General features: G+C 40.3%; 1 protein-coding gene across 1 annotated transcript; it reads right to left on the bottom strand.

Annotated features, from left to right (window-relative positions):
* Nucleotides 1-6,355: 6,355 nt before the first annotated feature.
* LOC118413672 (GFP-like fluorescent chromoprotein dsFP483) lies at nt 6,356-10,728 on the bottom strand. The gene is made up of 7 exons (XM_035817198.1): nt 10,668-10,728; nt 10,431-10,486; nt 10,037-10,129; nt 9,058-9,209; nt 8,711-8,810; nt 7,933-8,063; nt 6,356-7,335 (listed from the first exon to the last, which is right to left on the bottom strand). The coding sequence occupies exons 1-7, from the start codon at nt 10,726-10,728 to the stop codon at nt 7,155-7,157; spliced, it is 774 nt and encodes a 257-aa protein (XP_035673091.1). The 3' UTR covers nt 6,356-7,154.
* Nucleotides 10,729-14,190: the final 3,462 nt, after the last annotated feature.

Here is a 14,190-nt window from a genome sequence, read left to right as displayed (position 1 = left end):
ATGAAATGATCGTTACGATAATAACGATTTTAATCAATAAGATATAAGGACTAAGAAAGACTGAATGAGAATAAATGTTACAATGACAAAGAAAAAACGCCATAGTTTGAACTTAATAAATCGGAAATATGGAAATAACTTACGATGACATGCAGACTTTGAAACAGGATAAATCATGAATGGATGGATGGATGGATGCATGCATGTTCATAATTCTTAACCTATGGTATATAGAACCTTTTGAAGGCCACATTCAGGTATCCAAATTATGAAAATTATGACTTCATTAGATGACAGCTAATCAAGATGAACAGTCAGGACCGGTCTGATGTTTGCCTCATTCGCGTCGTTTTCGATCTATCATGTCCGCCGCAGGAAAATAGTCTGTTGTTCACGTTTGTTTACCTTTCACCCAGAGGGAGGTTGGGTTTTTTTGATGTTTCGTTACCGAATGAGGATGTTCGCCATCTCAAATCAGGTATCGGCGATGACAGGGAATTTATTATCCACCTAAACACACGCTTTTGATCATTTTTCAATCATTTTGGGGGCCCTGGCTATTTTAGAGTATACCGGCGCTACCAACATTATTGTGAAATTTCTGTCTTCAATAATAAAGGGACGTGAATATGTGTAAGTATATATTTTTAATGAAAAAAACAGCTGTTTGTTTGGACTTGGTTTATTTACCTTTCTAATCATCATAGTCAGTGGCAACAAACACGGCGTATTTATGCATAATAAGATCAGCAAAAAATTAATGCCATCTTAGGGCGGCCCCCGTCAAGGTATACAATATTTTTGATGTCTTTATGTTACATTTGAGCTGAATTTACATAAAAGGAATGAGGTTTACGAAACCTGTGAAACCTATTATAGGTACAAAAAATATGTCAGAAAGGTAGCGTTAATCATTATTATAAGAGGAGACAGTGCTATTACCAAATATGCAAATTTGAATATACGAATACGAATATTTCCGCTCAATATAGCAAAATACGCACTTCACTAAAGCAGCGGCTTTGCCTGAATTTGTTGGTGTGTTTGGTTTAACGAAGAAAAGCAACATTTCCTCCTGGTTAAAACTTGCATATAACAAATACAATCTTTCCGATGTATTTCCGTTACATTTAAGCTGACTTTACATAAAAGGGGGAGGTTTACAGAGTAAGGTAATAACAACAAAGGCTAAGATCTACGTGAACAATTATGTAATGGTCACAGAAATATGCAAGGAGAGATAAATATAAACTATAACTGCGAAGCAGACTAGGTATGATACGAACGGAATGCTTCTGTTCATCCTCGTACACAAATACAGACGTTGCGACAGGGGAACTCTGAGATATAGGAGGTATGCACTTGACCGCCAGTCTCCCTGCAGGCGGATTAACTCTACAGGGACATCTGAACGAAAGGCGAACGTGGCGCCACCACGTCGTCCGCTGTGTAGGGAATACATGGACGGATTGAGTCCGGCACGGGTCAGAATGGTTTTGAACGCTCTATCAAAGACCTGTTATGGAGACTTACGTAACTGTGAGTCTGCCCCAGGTGCCTGCCATCTTGGATGATTACTTGTTAAAGCGGATAATCAGGAGAACATATCAGACCTGATAGGTGTCCAGATCAATTTTGGCGAACGAAAACAATCAGACTGTGTGAAAATTCCCTGTCCTAACTCAACACAACTGCTGATTGTTATCGTGTTCTGCTAGGATAACAATGAATGTGACGCGTACAAGTGGCCTCAATTATTGTTTGTTTGTTTTCTCACCTGAGCTGCAGTTTTGTTTCCATCTGGCAGAGGGTGGTCTGGTCCCATTCCCGATTGAATCCAGCTTTTTACCTTTGTCAGGAAGGTTGTCTTATCCATTTTTTTAATTTTTTTTATTTTTATTTTATTGTATTAAAAACATCAACAACAATTGTACATTTGTCAACCACTAGGACTAGTGTTTGTACAGTCGAATATTATTGCACATGGAGGGATAACATATACTGGTGTGTCTGGACGAATAACATGTGTAACTTAACATGCAGTACATGGGCAGTGGAACAGTCAGGGAAGACAAATACATGTAGTACATTTGTCAAAATACTGGGAAACCTTAAGGAATATGTACAGTCTGTTATTACACTATGATCAAACATGGAGTAGTCTAACAATAGGTGGGGTTCATGCCAGAATATCAATAGTAAATTTGGATCAATCTACATTTTCTGTCAGTCTACTATTGTATATCCGTTCTTCGAAGTCATTTTTAAAGACATTAAAGAGGTTAGTTATGCACCGGTGTGGTTCTTTTCTATGCCAGATCCAAGTTTTTAAGATTGTCCATTTAGCCACAGTAACAGTAAAGGTTCTATTTTTCTGGTCTTTAGCAGTTATTAAATGATCAATTTTTCCAAATAAAACCTCCTGAAAAGTAATTTTTATGTTGGGCAAGGGTACATCTGTGTTAACTAATTCCCAGAAATTACACAGTCTTTCACATTTAAAGAACATATGTTCATAGTCTTCTATGCTTCCACTGCTACAAAGGGTACATGTTGCATCATATATATGTCCAGTTTCATCTTTGATACCCCATTTGTGCAGATTGTGCGCACATGGTAATATCCGGTGTAATTGTTTGTAGTTTAACTCTGCTAACTTAGTACTATAGTGTCTTTACAGGCCTGTGTGCTTAACCATCTCCAGATATTTTCCCAAGCCAGGGTTTCAGTAGGAAATGTGGATTGCCATCTTTTACAGCATATTGGTTCCTTGGCCTGTGCCTGCACTAATGTATTGTAAAACAATTTGCAGGTGTTCTTGCTTTTGATTTGTTTTGTTGTTTTACCATCAAATATACATGGGGAAATGGTGTTAAGCTCTAATCTTTGATAAGGAATTGGGCCTCTATGGTTTCTTATTGCATTCTTCCATGTAAGTTAGAGTTATATATTCAATAATACCATTGGGTCTTGTGTTTAGGTTAAGCTGAGGGTAGTAATCTAGAGACATGAACCTGTCAAAGGGGAAAATGTCTTTTATGAATATTATGTCTTTATTTATCCAGGTTGGAAAGAAAATTGTTTTACCTTGTGATCCTATATATTTGTTGCACCATATAGTTTCTCCCATTATTTCACTTACACTAGAGGGTTTGTTCTTACCTCCTCCACCAGCAGAGTGGAAGGCTGATATTACCTGTTTATAAAATGTGGGGAATTTACTCTTGTCATGACCATCTTTATCAGAAGTAAAGTTCATATGTAATAGTAAATTGTCTTGACCAAGGGAGTTTATAAATGTTAAAGCAATAACTTTCCATCTTGCGTTGTCATTCGTCACTAATCTTGGTATCCAGGATAGCAGGGCTTGTCTTTGGATATCCAAGTTTGTGAGGCCTAATCCTCCCAACTGAATAGGTTGGCTAACAATATCTCTTTTAATCTTATCTTTTTTACCATTCCACAGGAAGTAAACATTTCTTTCTTTACAATATTTATCACCCAAGGTGGGGTAAGAATCATAGACATGTTATAGATTATTTGTGAAAGGTTGTGTTATCCATGAACAGTCTGTGTGCTCGTTAGTATGTGTGTGAGTGAGTGATTCGACAGTCTAACTCGAAAATTCGAGGACGGATGTACGTGGTATTTTGTATGTTGGTAAAAGTCGGGATAATGAAGGTCAGGTTTGAAGACGCGACTCCTGTCTGCTTTGTATGGAACTGCAGCCGGATGCCTTTTGTGAAGGTAAACATATTAAAAATGTTTTGTCCTTTTAATGGCTTACATTACAATGATCCCCATAACGTGTTGGGCGTCAAAAATGCTTGACTATCATATTCATAAGTTCTAACCATGACAAAAGTTTAATAGCAGTTGTCTACAAGGCCACAGAAAGATATCCGAGGTCACCACTTTCTCATGCTGAAATCAGTATCACCAGTCGGACAGAAAATCCCCCCATCTTCGGTTGGACGACTGTGTATAATAGGGGTAATGTACAATACATCTATGCGCTATCACAGTTCTGTTGCCAAGCGGTTGTCTATTTTCCAGACGTTTTAACACCGTTGGCCTCGGTACATCTTGTTGGGTACGTTAGGGCGCCTGGATGGAACAATTGAGCGACTAAAATCAGATTATAACTGTTTTTTTTATTACTACTGGGTCGGCCGCCTACTTTTTTTGCAGCTAGAGAGGCTTAGTTGCGAAGAGCTTACATTTGGCGGGAAAAATCGCAAGGTTCTGTAAGGCAACGCGTATACAGCGCCCTTGACCCTAGTGTTGCAGTAATTGCCCCAGTTGTTGTCAGGCTACTGTAAAGATATGAACCATTCACAATATGAGCTATGACTCCTCTTGCTGATAAATATTGTGTTCTGATAATTAAGTGCTGATTGAGTGGCTATCCTCGCTATCGGTACCTCCAATTAGCGGTCCTCTGTGATAAACACAGAGAAAGTGCACAGAAAACATGGCCTTCTTAAGCTAAGGGCACAACCCGCCGTACATGCAAATACGCGCTGTCTACGTGCCAAAAGGTGGGCAATCTTTTGGGATCCGTAAGTGGTAAGTACCGCCTCCGTACGAACTCGTAGGGAATCCGGCGGATTTTGGAGCACGCAGACACGCCGTAGAACTTTACGTGGAAGCAAAACTTTGGTTGCCATCGGGCTGCAGATTGGCCCCCGTACGTGCCAGTACGGGTGACTCGTTTTCAGAAATACGTGGCCACCCCCAAAAACGTACGGACAAATTGCACGTACCCTTGCTAATGGACTTTAGTTGTGTGTTCAACGCTCTTCAAATAATCTACTATAGAAGCAGTGGTTCACTACAGACCCATGTTTTGTTGTTTTCTGATGGATAATAATTCGGCTTGACGGGTGAATACTTCGTCCGCCACTTACACAATTACAAGAACAAAGGGGTTATAATGTCAATGTGATACCATTTTTGCAGCGAGGGTGCACACGAATAGTGTTCGCGTCGTCGTTCCATAGGTCAATGTTCAAAAACATTTGGATTTGAACGGTGTTTTCGTTGTGGCTCAATTCTGTTAATGGAGTCTAGTGATGTGTTTTGAACGCTCTTCAAATAATCTATTCAAAGAAGCAGTGATCCACTACAAACCGATCTTTTGTTTGGTTCCTGATGCAAAATAATTTGACGTGACAGTCCAATACTTGGTCCGCCAACCACATAATGACAAGGACAAAAGGTCATATGTTAATGTGACGGAATTAAATTTTTATCAGTAAGATTGCACAAGAATAGTGCTCGCTTCGTTGTTTCATAGGTCAATTTCCGATGGCATTTGGTTTTGAACGGTCAATTTTGGCAAAATTAGACTTGTAATGCTTGCCCCTTCAAGCTCCTGTAACTGAGAAACGGCTGATCATATGATCACCAAAGTGTAAGAGAATATTGTAAATGTCAATTATGAGTGTTGTAAGATATAAGATGTCTTTATAACGTAAAATAACGTCATTGTGCTGTCATCAATTTGATTGTATCATTGTCGCGGGCCTCAAATGCCCCCACCCCTCTTAATAGGGGTAAATTAGGAATTCGAACCTTTGCAAAATATACCCGAGGAACTTTAGATACTTGCCGATAAAATGTGTAACTAAACAAACCAGACTAAAGAAATAATTTCAGCTGCCAGGAATCGCAAGGGCCACAATGGACATGCCGAAATATTTGGCACGGGATTAGAAAAAGCAGTCTGTGTTCCAAACGTAATACATGCAAGTGCAGAAGGAGAACTTTTGCATGTACAAGTCAATTATGCACTTCGCTAGTCGGTACCCATCTGAGTAATGATGTTAACGTTGCTGTAACGTGCTCTAGGCACCTCCTCGAACGTTCGAACATGGACCCCCACTTCATGTCCCTTCCGAAAGACGAATGAAGCCCCAACCGAGATATCCTATCCAGGGTTCGAACCGTGTTTTCCTAGTTACCAACTCGTAGACGTAGGCTGGCTAAGAGTGAACATTTGATAGCTCTTGTTTCAAATAATCTTTCAGTTCCTTTTCCTTATCAACATCCTTTTGTGATCTCTAAGTTTGAATATCCTTTAGTGCTTACTACAATTTCACAATGAGGTATTGGCCTATCTGTGCATAGTTAGAGACAAACGGCAAAAAATCCAATTTTATTCATAATTTTAGTTAAATATCTAGTTACTAGCTTAACTTTTGAAACTGGGATATTTTTTCTCCTTAAAATTAAAGCACTGTTTGTCTCTGTGACTTTGAAAACCCACTGAAAACATCCAGCTCTAGCTATAGATCTGTTCGTAATGTTTTTGTACGTTATAATCAATAGTACAGAATAAGGAGAAACAATATATGCAGTAGTACCCAGAGCCTTTATTAGTGTTGCCAAGGAAGTAGAATAGTTCTAACAATGTTAAGAAGTAGACTTATATTTGATTAGACATTCGCCATTATTGTCTTGTGTATATGGAGTGATAGACGAAGATTAGTAATTTTTTTTTCAATTTTCATATTCAGCCTATGTTTAAAGCTTAAGTTTACTGTTGCTAATCGTTGATGAATTTGTAAAAAGAGGAGATCTGTACTAGCCAGAATAAATCAGTGGTGAAGGTGATACAAAATGGGAATTATGCATCTTATGCCTCTTTCTGATTCAAACTCACGCACATTCCCGTCCGGCTGTGCTCTCGCGAGAGCAAATTTCAAAATGGCGCTCATTTCTAGAATTTTGTAGATAGGTGTACATGTATAACTATGGTGAAAGACATGTTGATCTTAGAGGGAAACTCCTAGTACATTTCTATTAATCACACAAGACTGTATTAGAATATAAGATAGCAAAAGCCCGCATTCACCGCAGTGCTAAAAGAAACTATCTTCTTTATGCAGAAACTTTGCAAGACATCCAGTCAGATTAACATTTGATTGTTAAAACACCCTTTGGAAGAAATGACACAAAGGTATTACTAGTAATGTCAAAAGTTTGTAGCTGATGGCTGAATACGCGTTTTATACTATGAGCAAAACCAAAGTACATGTAAATTGAAAACTTCAGGCAGTTGCGAGTCATACTGCAGTATTGGGTGTCGCCAGAAAACAATGTAAAATGTTTCTTAGGGTGTTGTCAATCAAATGTTACACACTGGATGCTTACATCACATCGGTGAAGGCTTTCTGCCACTCCTTGAAGGTAAGCTCGGTCTTGGAGTGCTGGAGCTCCGTCTTACGGAACACGAACATCGGCTGCTTCTGCAGGATGTTGGCGGCCATCGGCTTGGCGAAGGTGTAGTTGGTCCTCACCGTACTCTGGTAGCGTTTGCCCTCGGTGGTGCTGTAAGGAAGAGGCGCAATGTATTACTGAATATAGAAATCAAACTGTAACACACGACTCTAATCTGCTTAGTAAGAAGCATTCAGAGGACATCCGCCATATTTCTCAGGGAGTCAAAGGTCACGCTACACTTGACATGAAAAGGTATAGACTGGTGTAGGGAGTAGGCCGTGGTGAGCCTAGTGGCTGTTTAAAGGGATAAGTATCTGGTGTGTTTAAGACCTTCATCATCATTAGTCATACTCTGAGGTGCAGCATAATTCTGCGCCAGACACAGCACCTTTATAGTCCATTTTACTTCTGATGTTAAAAAATGCAGTAATTGATGCCGAATATCAACATCAGATGTATGTCTTAAGAAAAAGGATACAATGTATCTTGAAATCTTGCAATGGTTAGATTTTTGGTCCCCTGTCGGCTTTTACATGGTACCGCAGCGGAAACCCCGGTTTTGATATCCCATGTTCTGAATATAAGCTATTGTCACTATTCTAATTTGGAGTCACTGTGGTAGACAGCTCCTATGAAATAAGTAAAGAAGTTTGGATCATCTATCATTACATTTTGGAACTGCAGGAGCATGAGGAAATCACGTACGTGTAGGTCCAGTCGAAAGTGCTGAGGATGGTCTTGTCGTTGGGGTACACCATCTTGACCACGCACCAGTCCGCAGCGGTGAGCTTGTTGGTCATCACAGGACCGTCAGCAGGGAATCCGGTCCCGATCACCTGAAGCATTAAGTCAACATAATCATTGCTTCTTGTATACAGCCAAAGAAATCTGAATTGTAATTCTATACATATCATAAAGTTGATTCACTGCTAAGTCTTTAGAAACAAGATTGCTTTTTTCATTTTAAGAGCGTTTTTGATGCAATTTTAGGCTCAATAGTCATATATGAGTTCGCATATGATGTCTCCATACGTTTCATACACTGCTTACTCGTTTTAAACTGATCAACGGACATTGCCCACCCCACTTACATGTACGTAGCATACTATTGTGGAACTCCATTCCATCCAACACACGTACAGCTTCTTGTATTTCTTTATTCAAAACAAAACCCTGGATTTCGCTTGGGGACCTGTTCTCTGTGGAAAAACTAATAGTAATAATAATAATAATAATAATACTTTTGACGCCATGTCATGTTTAGTGGGTTTTTTTAGAACAATTCTCGTCATGCAAAGTTTTGGATCAGAAATCATGAGCCTAATGTTTATGGAAATTAAGAAAATCTGTGCCTCTCTGTTGTACCGGCAATCAACCACCTATCTCTTCTCCACTGACAACCAAAGCTATCAGTGTTAAGAATCCCTACTACATGTATATCCAATAACCATTTTCGTTTGAAACTTGCGTTATAAATAGTTACCTGAAACTCCCCTTTGATGTGGCTTCCCTCGTAGGTGTAGCGGAAGTGGGCAGTCAGAGAGGCACCGTCTTCAAACTGCATCGTGCGATGGACTTGGTACCTAAAACAAATAAACAAATAGAATCAATGTTGCGAACACTGTCCTGTGACCCTTACCCCGATCGTGAGTTGTTCTAAGGTTGAAGATCACTGCTCCCTGCTGGTTGAAGCAAAAAAAGATACAAAAAATCTCGATCCATGAATACCACCATGCATTACATCTCATCTTACATTTACACCTGTCCTTAGAACTTAGCTTAAAGGAGCATAATCGTACAGTTGAGGTCTTTAAAAACTTTATCACTCACCCTGAGCCGTCCTGCATGGCGGCCTGGAAAGGCGACATTCCGTCCGGGTAAGGCAGGTACTGGTGGAAGCCGTACCCGATCTGAGGCACCAGGATCCAGGGGGAGAACTTGAGGGCACCCTTGGTGGACTTCAGGTTTAGCTCCTCATACCCCTGAAGGTGGAGGAATCTAGTTAAGTCTTATCAAAGCAAGCCAAAATGCGCTCACCAAAGCCCTTGAGTCTTAATAGCGACCCTGGCTGGCTAATAGCCGCCTGTGCCGATCGACCGCCTTTGTCTGAGGGACGCAGGAACCCTCTCCGGCCTCGTGTTCGTGCGAGTTCTCGTGCGTTCTCGCCACGTCAGTCATGCTCTCGCGGGACCACATTTCAAAATGGCGTTCGTAGTTGGAATTGGGTTTACAGTGTGCTAATGTCTTTATCTTTCTTCATATATCATTTGATAGTAGGCCACATCGATAAGCTAATACTAACTGAGGTAAACTTAGTCAAACTGTTGTTTTTTTCATCGAATCGAGTATTTGAGCGAGAACGATGGCAAAGACCACTCGTAGCTACTTTTCACATATCTTTGCACATCGCAATGTGTAAGTGCATGTCATTTGTTGTTTTCTCCATTCATAAGGGCCGTTAAAGTGATGTGATTCACTCCTACCGTTATTTTATTTCCACACTTTCCTTGATTGCATCGTGAGAAAAGAACGTATAGATGCCTTCGTGAAATCGCGACAGTTTAGAATATTTACAAAGATGTATACAAAACTATAATGATTTAATCTACTAATAAATGATAATAATCTCATCAGTACAGTATCGTACATACTAGTTTCAGTCTTTGTATAGTTGCCGAGATAACATCATCATCAAAATGAAATTCAAATCACAATCGACTTTTTTGGGGGTTGGTTATGAACTAGAATATACCCAGCCTGTTGGAGGTAGGTTTTATGCACGATGGAAGTCAGGATATAACATACTTACGTCATTAGGGTTGCCGATGCCGCGACCAACCATATCAAACTCCACACCATTGAAGGAACCAAAGATGTGCAATTCGTGGGTCGTTGGGAGAGGCTGAAATCAAAACATTAGCTTGATTAATTCAAACATATTAACAATATCTATGAAGAAGAACGGGTGATTACCCTAACTGCAATGGACCGCGATATTTCTACATGTTGTAGTAAAATTTAAAAATGATATATCAAAAACAGTACTGGTGTTTTGCATTCTAATTAGAATATAAGAGGCATAGATGCATTTAGCCACAAAGAGGATTTGAAACAAAGGTCAACCTTTAACTTTCATTAGTTTCTAATAAAAGGTTTATGCTGAGGGTATCACGGTGATTACATAGTATAGTGCGGAAATTTACCATTATGGACGTGTTGAGTGTCGTCTCAGATAGCCACTTGGGTAAACACCTGGATCCTGAAGAAAACAATGACATGATGTTGAAAAATCATTCAGATTATGCTTTATTTCCTTTAATTAACTTAAGACAGATAAGGAGAATATGCGACTGAAGTAATTAGTAACTCATTTCAACAGTGCCACAAATCCACAGTGCCGCAAAATGCCATGCGCGTAACTCACAAAATGGTCTGTGTACGATCGAAGCGTTTCCATAACGCCCTTGGTGCGCGCGACGGCGAGGTGGCCTTCTGGGCCATCGTACGTACTTTGACAAATGGACTGTCGTCCGGTTGGACTTCAGGAGCAGTGAGTAGCATAATTTCTCTTTAACCTTTCTAGATAATAGCAATCCTTGTACAGTGTTGTGAGCCATGAAACCAATTCAGGTTCAATAGGCGTGTCAATAATCACCTCATAGTGAGTGTTCAGTGAGCCGGAAACACCATGTTTTACTTTCAGCAGTGGAAACAAATCCCCTACAGTTCTGTACTGTACACATGTACATGTTTTCAGTTCTGTCACCCAAGCTTGTTTTTAAGGAAGACGCACGACACCTTCTGTGTTGCTTTAAAACCTGTCTCCTACGTATACAGTGACAAAATGTGGATATTCAAGCAGATGCATGGTACCGCGTCTCTTTGAGGTACGCGATTTGTTGTTGTTGCCGTTGTTGTTGTTGTTTTCTGCCCCGTCGGTTTTAGCGTTTAGATATGGCATAAGTACCAACTTGTTGTGGAGTGCGACACGTAGGTAAAGCCCCGGTCACAAGAATCGTACGATTGACTGCGATGGAGGTTTTATGTGCGGCATAAGCGCAGTACGTCGTAAGTCGGGGAAGAATCGGAAGCAATGGTTTAAATATATGAAGCCGTGGTCACAAGGATCGTAGTGCATCGTACGATGAGGTCATTAGAGCGTACCTGCGTCAATCGCAGGTAAATCATAGTAAATCGGGGAGCCTCCTATGACGAAAATAGAGCTGAAATGAACATGTTCAAAATTTCGCTATCGTCGTAAGATTTTACTTGCCCCCAAAGCAGACTTCATTACGGCAATTTTTGTCTACTGATGAGGTTTTAGATTTATGAATTTTTAGCATGTTGTGATGGTTTCAGTTTTCCCTGACATTGTCGATATTGACGAAAAGGGAAAATATATCAGTCGCAACTGCCACAGTCGCAACCAGAGAACAGCGCGCCCCGCACAGGTGATGCAGACAATTGTTTGATCGCTTCATGCACGTGAGTTTATAATTAGATCAAATCTCAGCTCTCGTCGGTCTTGGGTCAGTTTACCATAATCGTAATAACCATGGGGACAACTCAAACATAAAGGCAGGCTCTATGAGTCGAAATATATATGATATAATGCTTATGATATGATTTTTGTATGATGGTATCTTTTTGTTGATAGCATGTCATGATACGATCTTCGAAAGAGCCTGACACGTATAGCCGGCAAGCAGGCCGAGATAACCATACCAGTACTCACGCTTGATTTGAACTTTTGCTTGTAATACTCTTGTTGTCATGGTCTTTTTTTATTTATTTTTACAGTTAAAGATGCTATAGGAAGGTATTCAACAGCTATGTCCACATTTTGTTGGTTAAAGAAGCACAAAAACGGTCATACGGCTATACAGAAGAGACACAAGTGAAAAATCGTACGACGCTGGCAAAATTTTGAACATCATCCGATGCTCTGCGATGGCTGATTTTGCTTACGATTTAGCTGCGATCCACTGTGATCATCGTGCGATAGGCGTAATATGCCATCGCAAGGACGTCGTACGATTCTTGTGACCGGGGCTTAAGGTACCGGTCGTTCGATCGTCGTACGATTATGATACCATAGGATTTTTAAGCAGGCCGCGACAGAACCAACCACCGACATTGATCCAAAACAGTATATTGTGTAACAAGAACTTTTCAGGAGACGTACATTTTAGCCCTCCAAAGTGCACGAAGTTAGCGATCGTAAAACGATCGCACGATCTAAATGGCCACGCCCTTAGCAAGAAAGAATCGAATATTGCAATGGTTGAACAAAGAATGTGAAATTCACGTCCTTCTTTGGACACCGTATAGTACCATGAATAAAATATTTTCGCCGTGCTCTATAGCTGGTCAAACTACTTTTCTGAGGCACGCAGAAAAGACATTTGGACGGGCCAGAAACGTTGGACGAGGCAGCAAGGTTTTGTGAGGAAACATCTTACAGTTTATCATCAACTTTCAAAAGAACGAAGTCAGTCTTCTTGAAGTTGAATGCAAAAAAAAGAGAGATTTGGCGGTCATTTCGTCTTTGGGGAAGCAAGAAATGTACATGAAATTGACAATGTAGGGTATTGCATATCTTGCCTGAAAAGTAATACGTGTCATTGACGGTCACCGAAAAACAAAAGTTTGAAAATTGTCGGAAATTTAGCAGTAACGTTAGTAGCAAAGTAAATTTAAAGAGGAACACACTTTAAAATTTGCGAACATGAAATCATCATAGATTTGCGGCTGGGACTCTAAAACCAGTGCATCAATTGAATGTGCTTAGACTAAAAGAAACTAAATGCCAACAGACGGAACAGTCGTACTCATATGGTTTTGATCCAATAGAAATTTCAAGCAGACTAGGACAGGACCGAACGACGTATGTGACCAGGCACTGGCCAAGAATCTTACGGAAAAAAGGTATGGACTATAAATGTAATACTATATATTTGCTCTAAGATATTGAGCGCAACATACGCTTTACTCTTTCTGTTAAGAAATCCGGCAAACTTTGAAACTGAAAGATATGATACTTATGGAAGATAATGTATGATGCCTTAAACGCGTGACCGTTCCAACATCGTATTTAGTTCTTCGAGAAACTGCTATTTGACATGTAGGCAATAGTTTGTACTCACTGTCAAAAGTTGGCTGCTAGAAGTTGAAGACTTCTTGGGTTCGTCCTCTGATCGTCCCGTCGTCCAAGAGGTGAGGAAAACGGCGCTGTCTCCTCGTCTTTTATAGCGTTGATAATTGCCCTCATTAGCATATAACATGGTGCATCTGTAGCAAAGCCAATAGCTGTGGGCGTGGTGACGTCATGTTTTCTAACCTTGAAAACTACACGTGGTCTTGCTGCATGTTTGCATGATATACACGTGACAAGTCACAATATATGGTTTACAAATGCCTTTCCTAAGATCTTGCCATTCGGTGTCTTCAATCTGTGCGACGAATTTGATCAAGCCTCAAGTTTTTTGCGTAAGGGCGAAAAAAAGAAAATACAGCAAAGAAAAGAAAGCTAAAGAGAAGGACTAAACATCCAGTCCATTCTATACCAGGCTTGGTTTGACTCTAGTAAACCTGTAAGACCTGATCATCGCCATTTCAATAATGTTTTTATACTATTACAGCGTCAAGGATGAGGTAGTGCACAAACTGTTAATAATGGAATCACGGAAACAGGCAGGGGAAGACCGCGGTAGTCGCACATTAAGCAGCTTGCTGAAGACAGCGGTTTGGAGCTGCAGCAACTTCCCGCAGCGATGGATGACAAAAAGGGGTAGAGGAAACTAGTAATGGAGATTCTGTGCGAGCGAAATGGAGTGAGTGAGTGAGTTAAGGCCCCCTCTCACTTGACGTGCGGCACGCTTGCGGCATTGCTGCGTTCGGAAGATGCTCAACGAATTTCAGAGATAAAGAACGAATTTTCTTACTTGTTGTGTATTTTGTGGT

The sequence above is a fragment of the Branchiostoma floridae genome, chromosome 4 (assembly GCF_000003815.2).
Source record: "Branchiostoma floridae strain S238N-H82 chromosome 4, Bfl_VNyyK, whole genome shotgun sequence".
In the NCBI taxonomy this organism is placed as follows: Eukaryota; Metazoa; Chordata; class Leptocardii; order Amphioxiformes; family Branchiostomatidae; genus Branchiostoma; species Branchiostoma floridae.
This window is presented reverse-complemented; position numbering and strand designations above follow the sequence as displayed.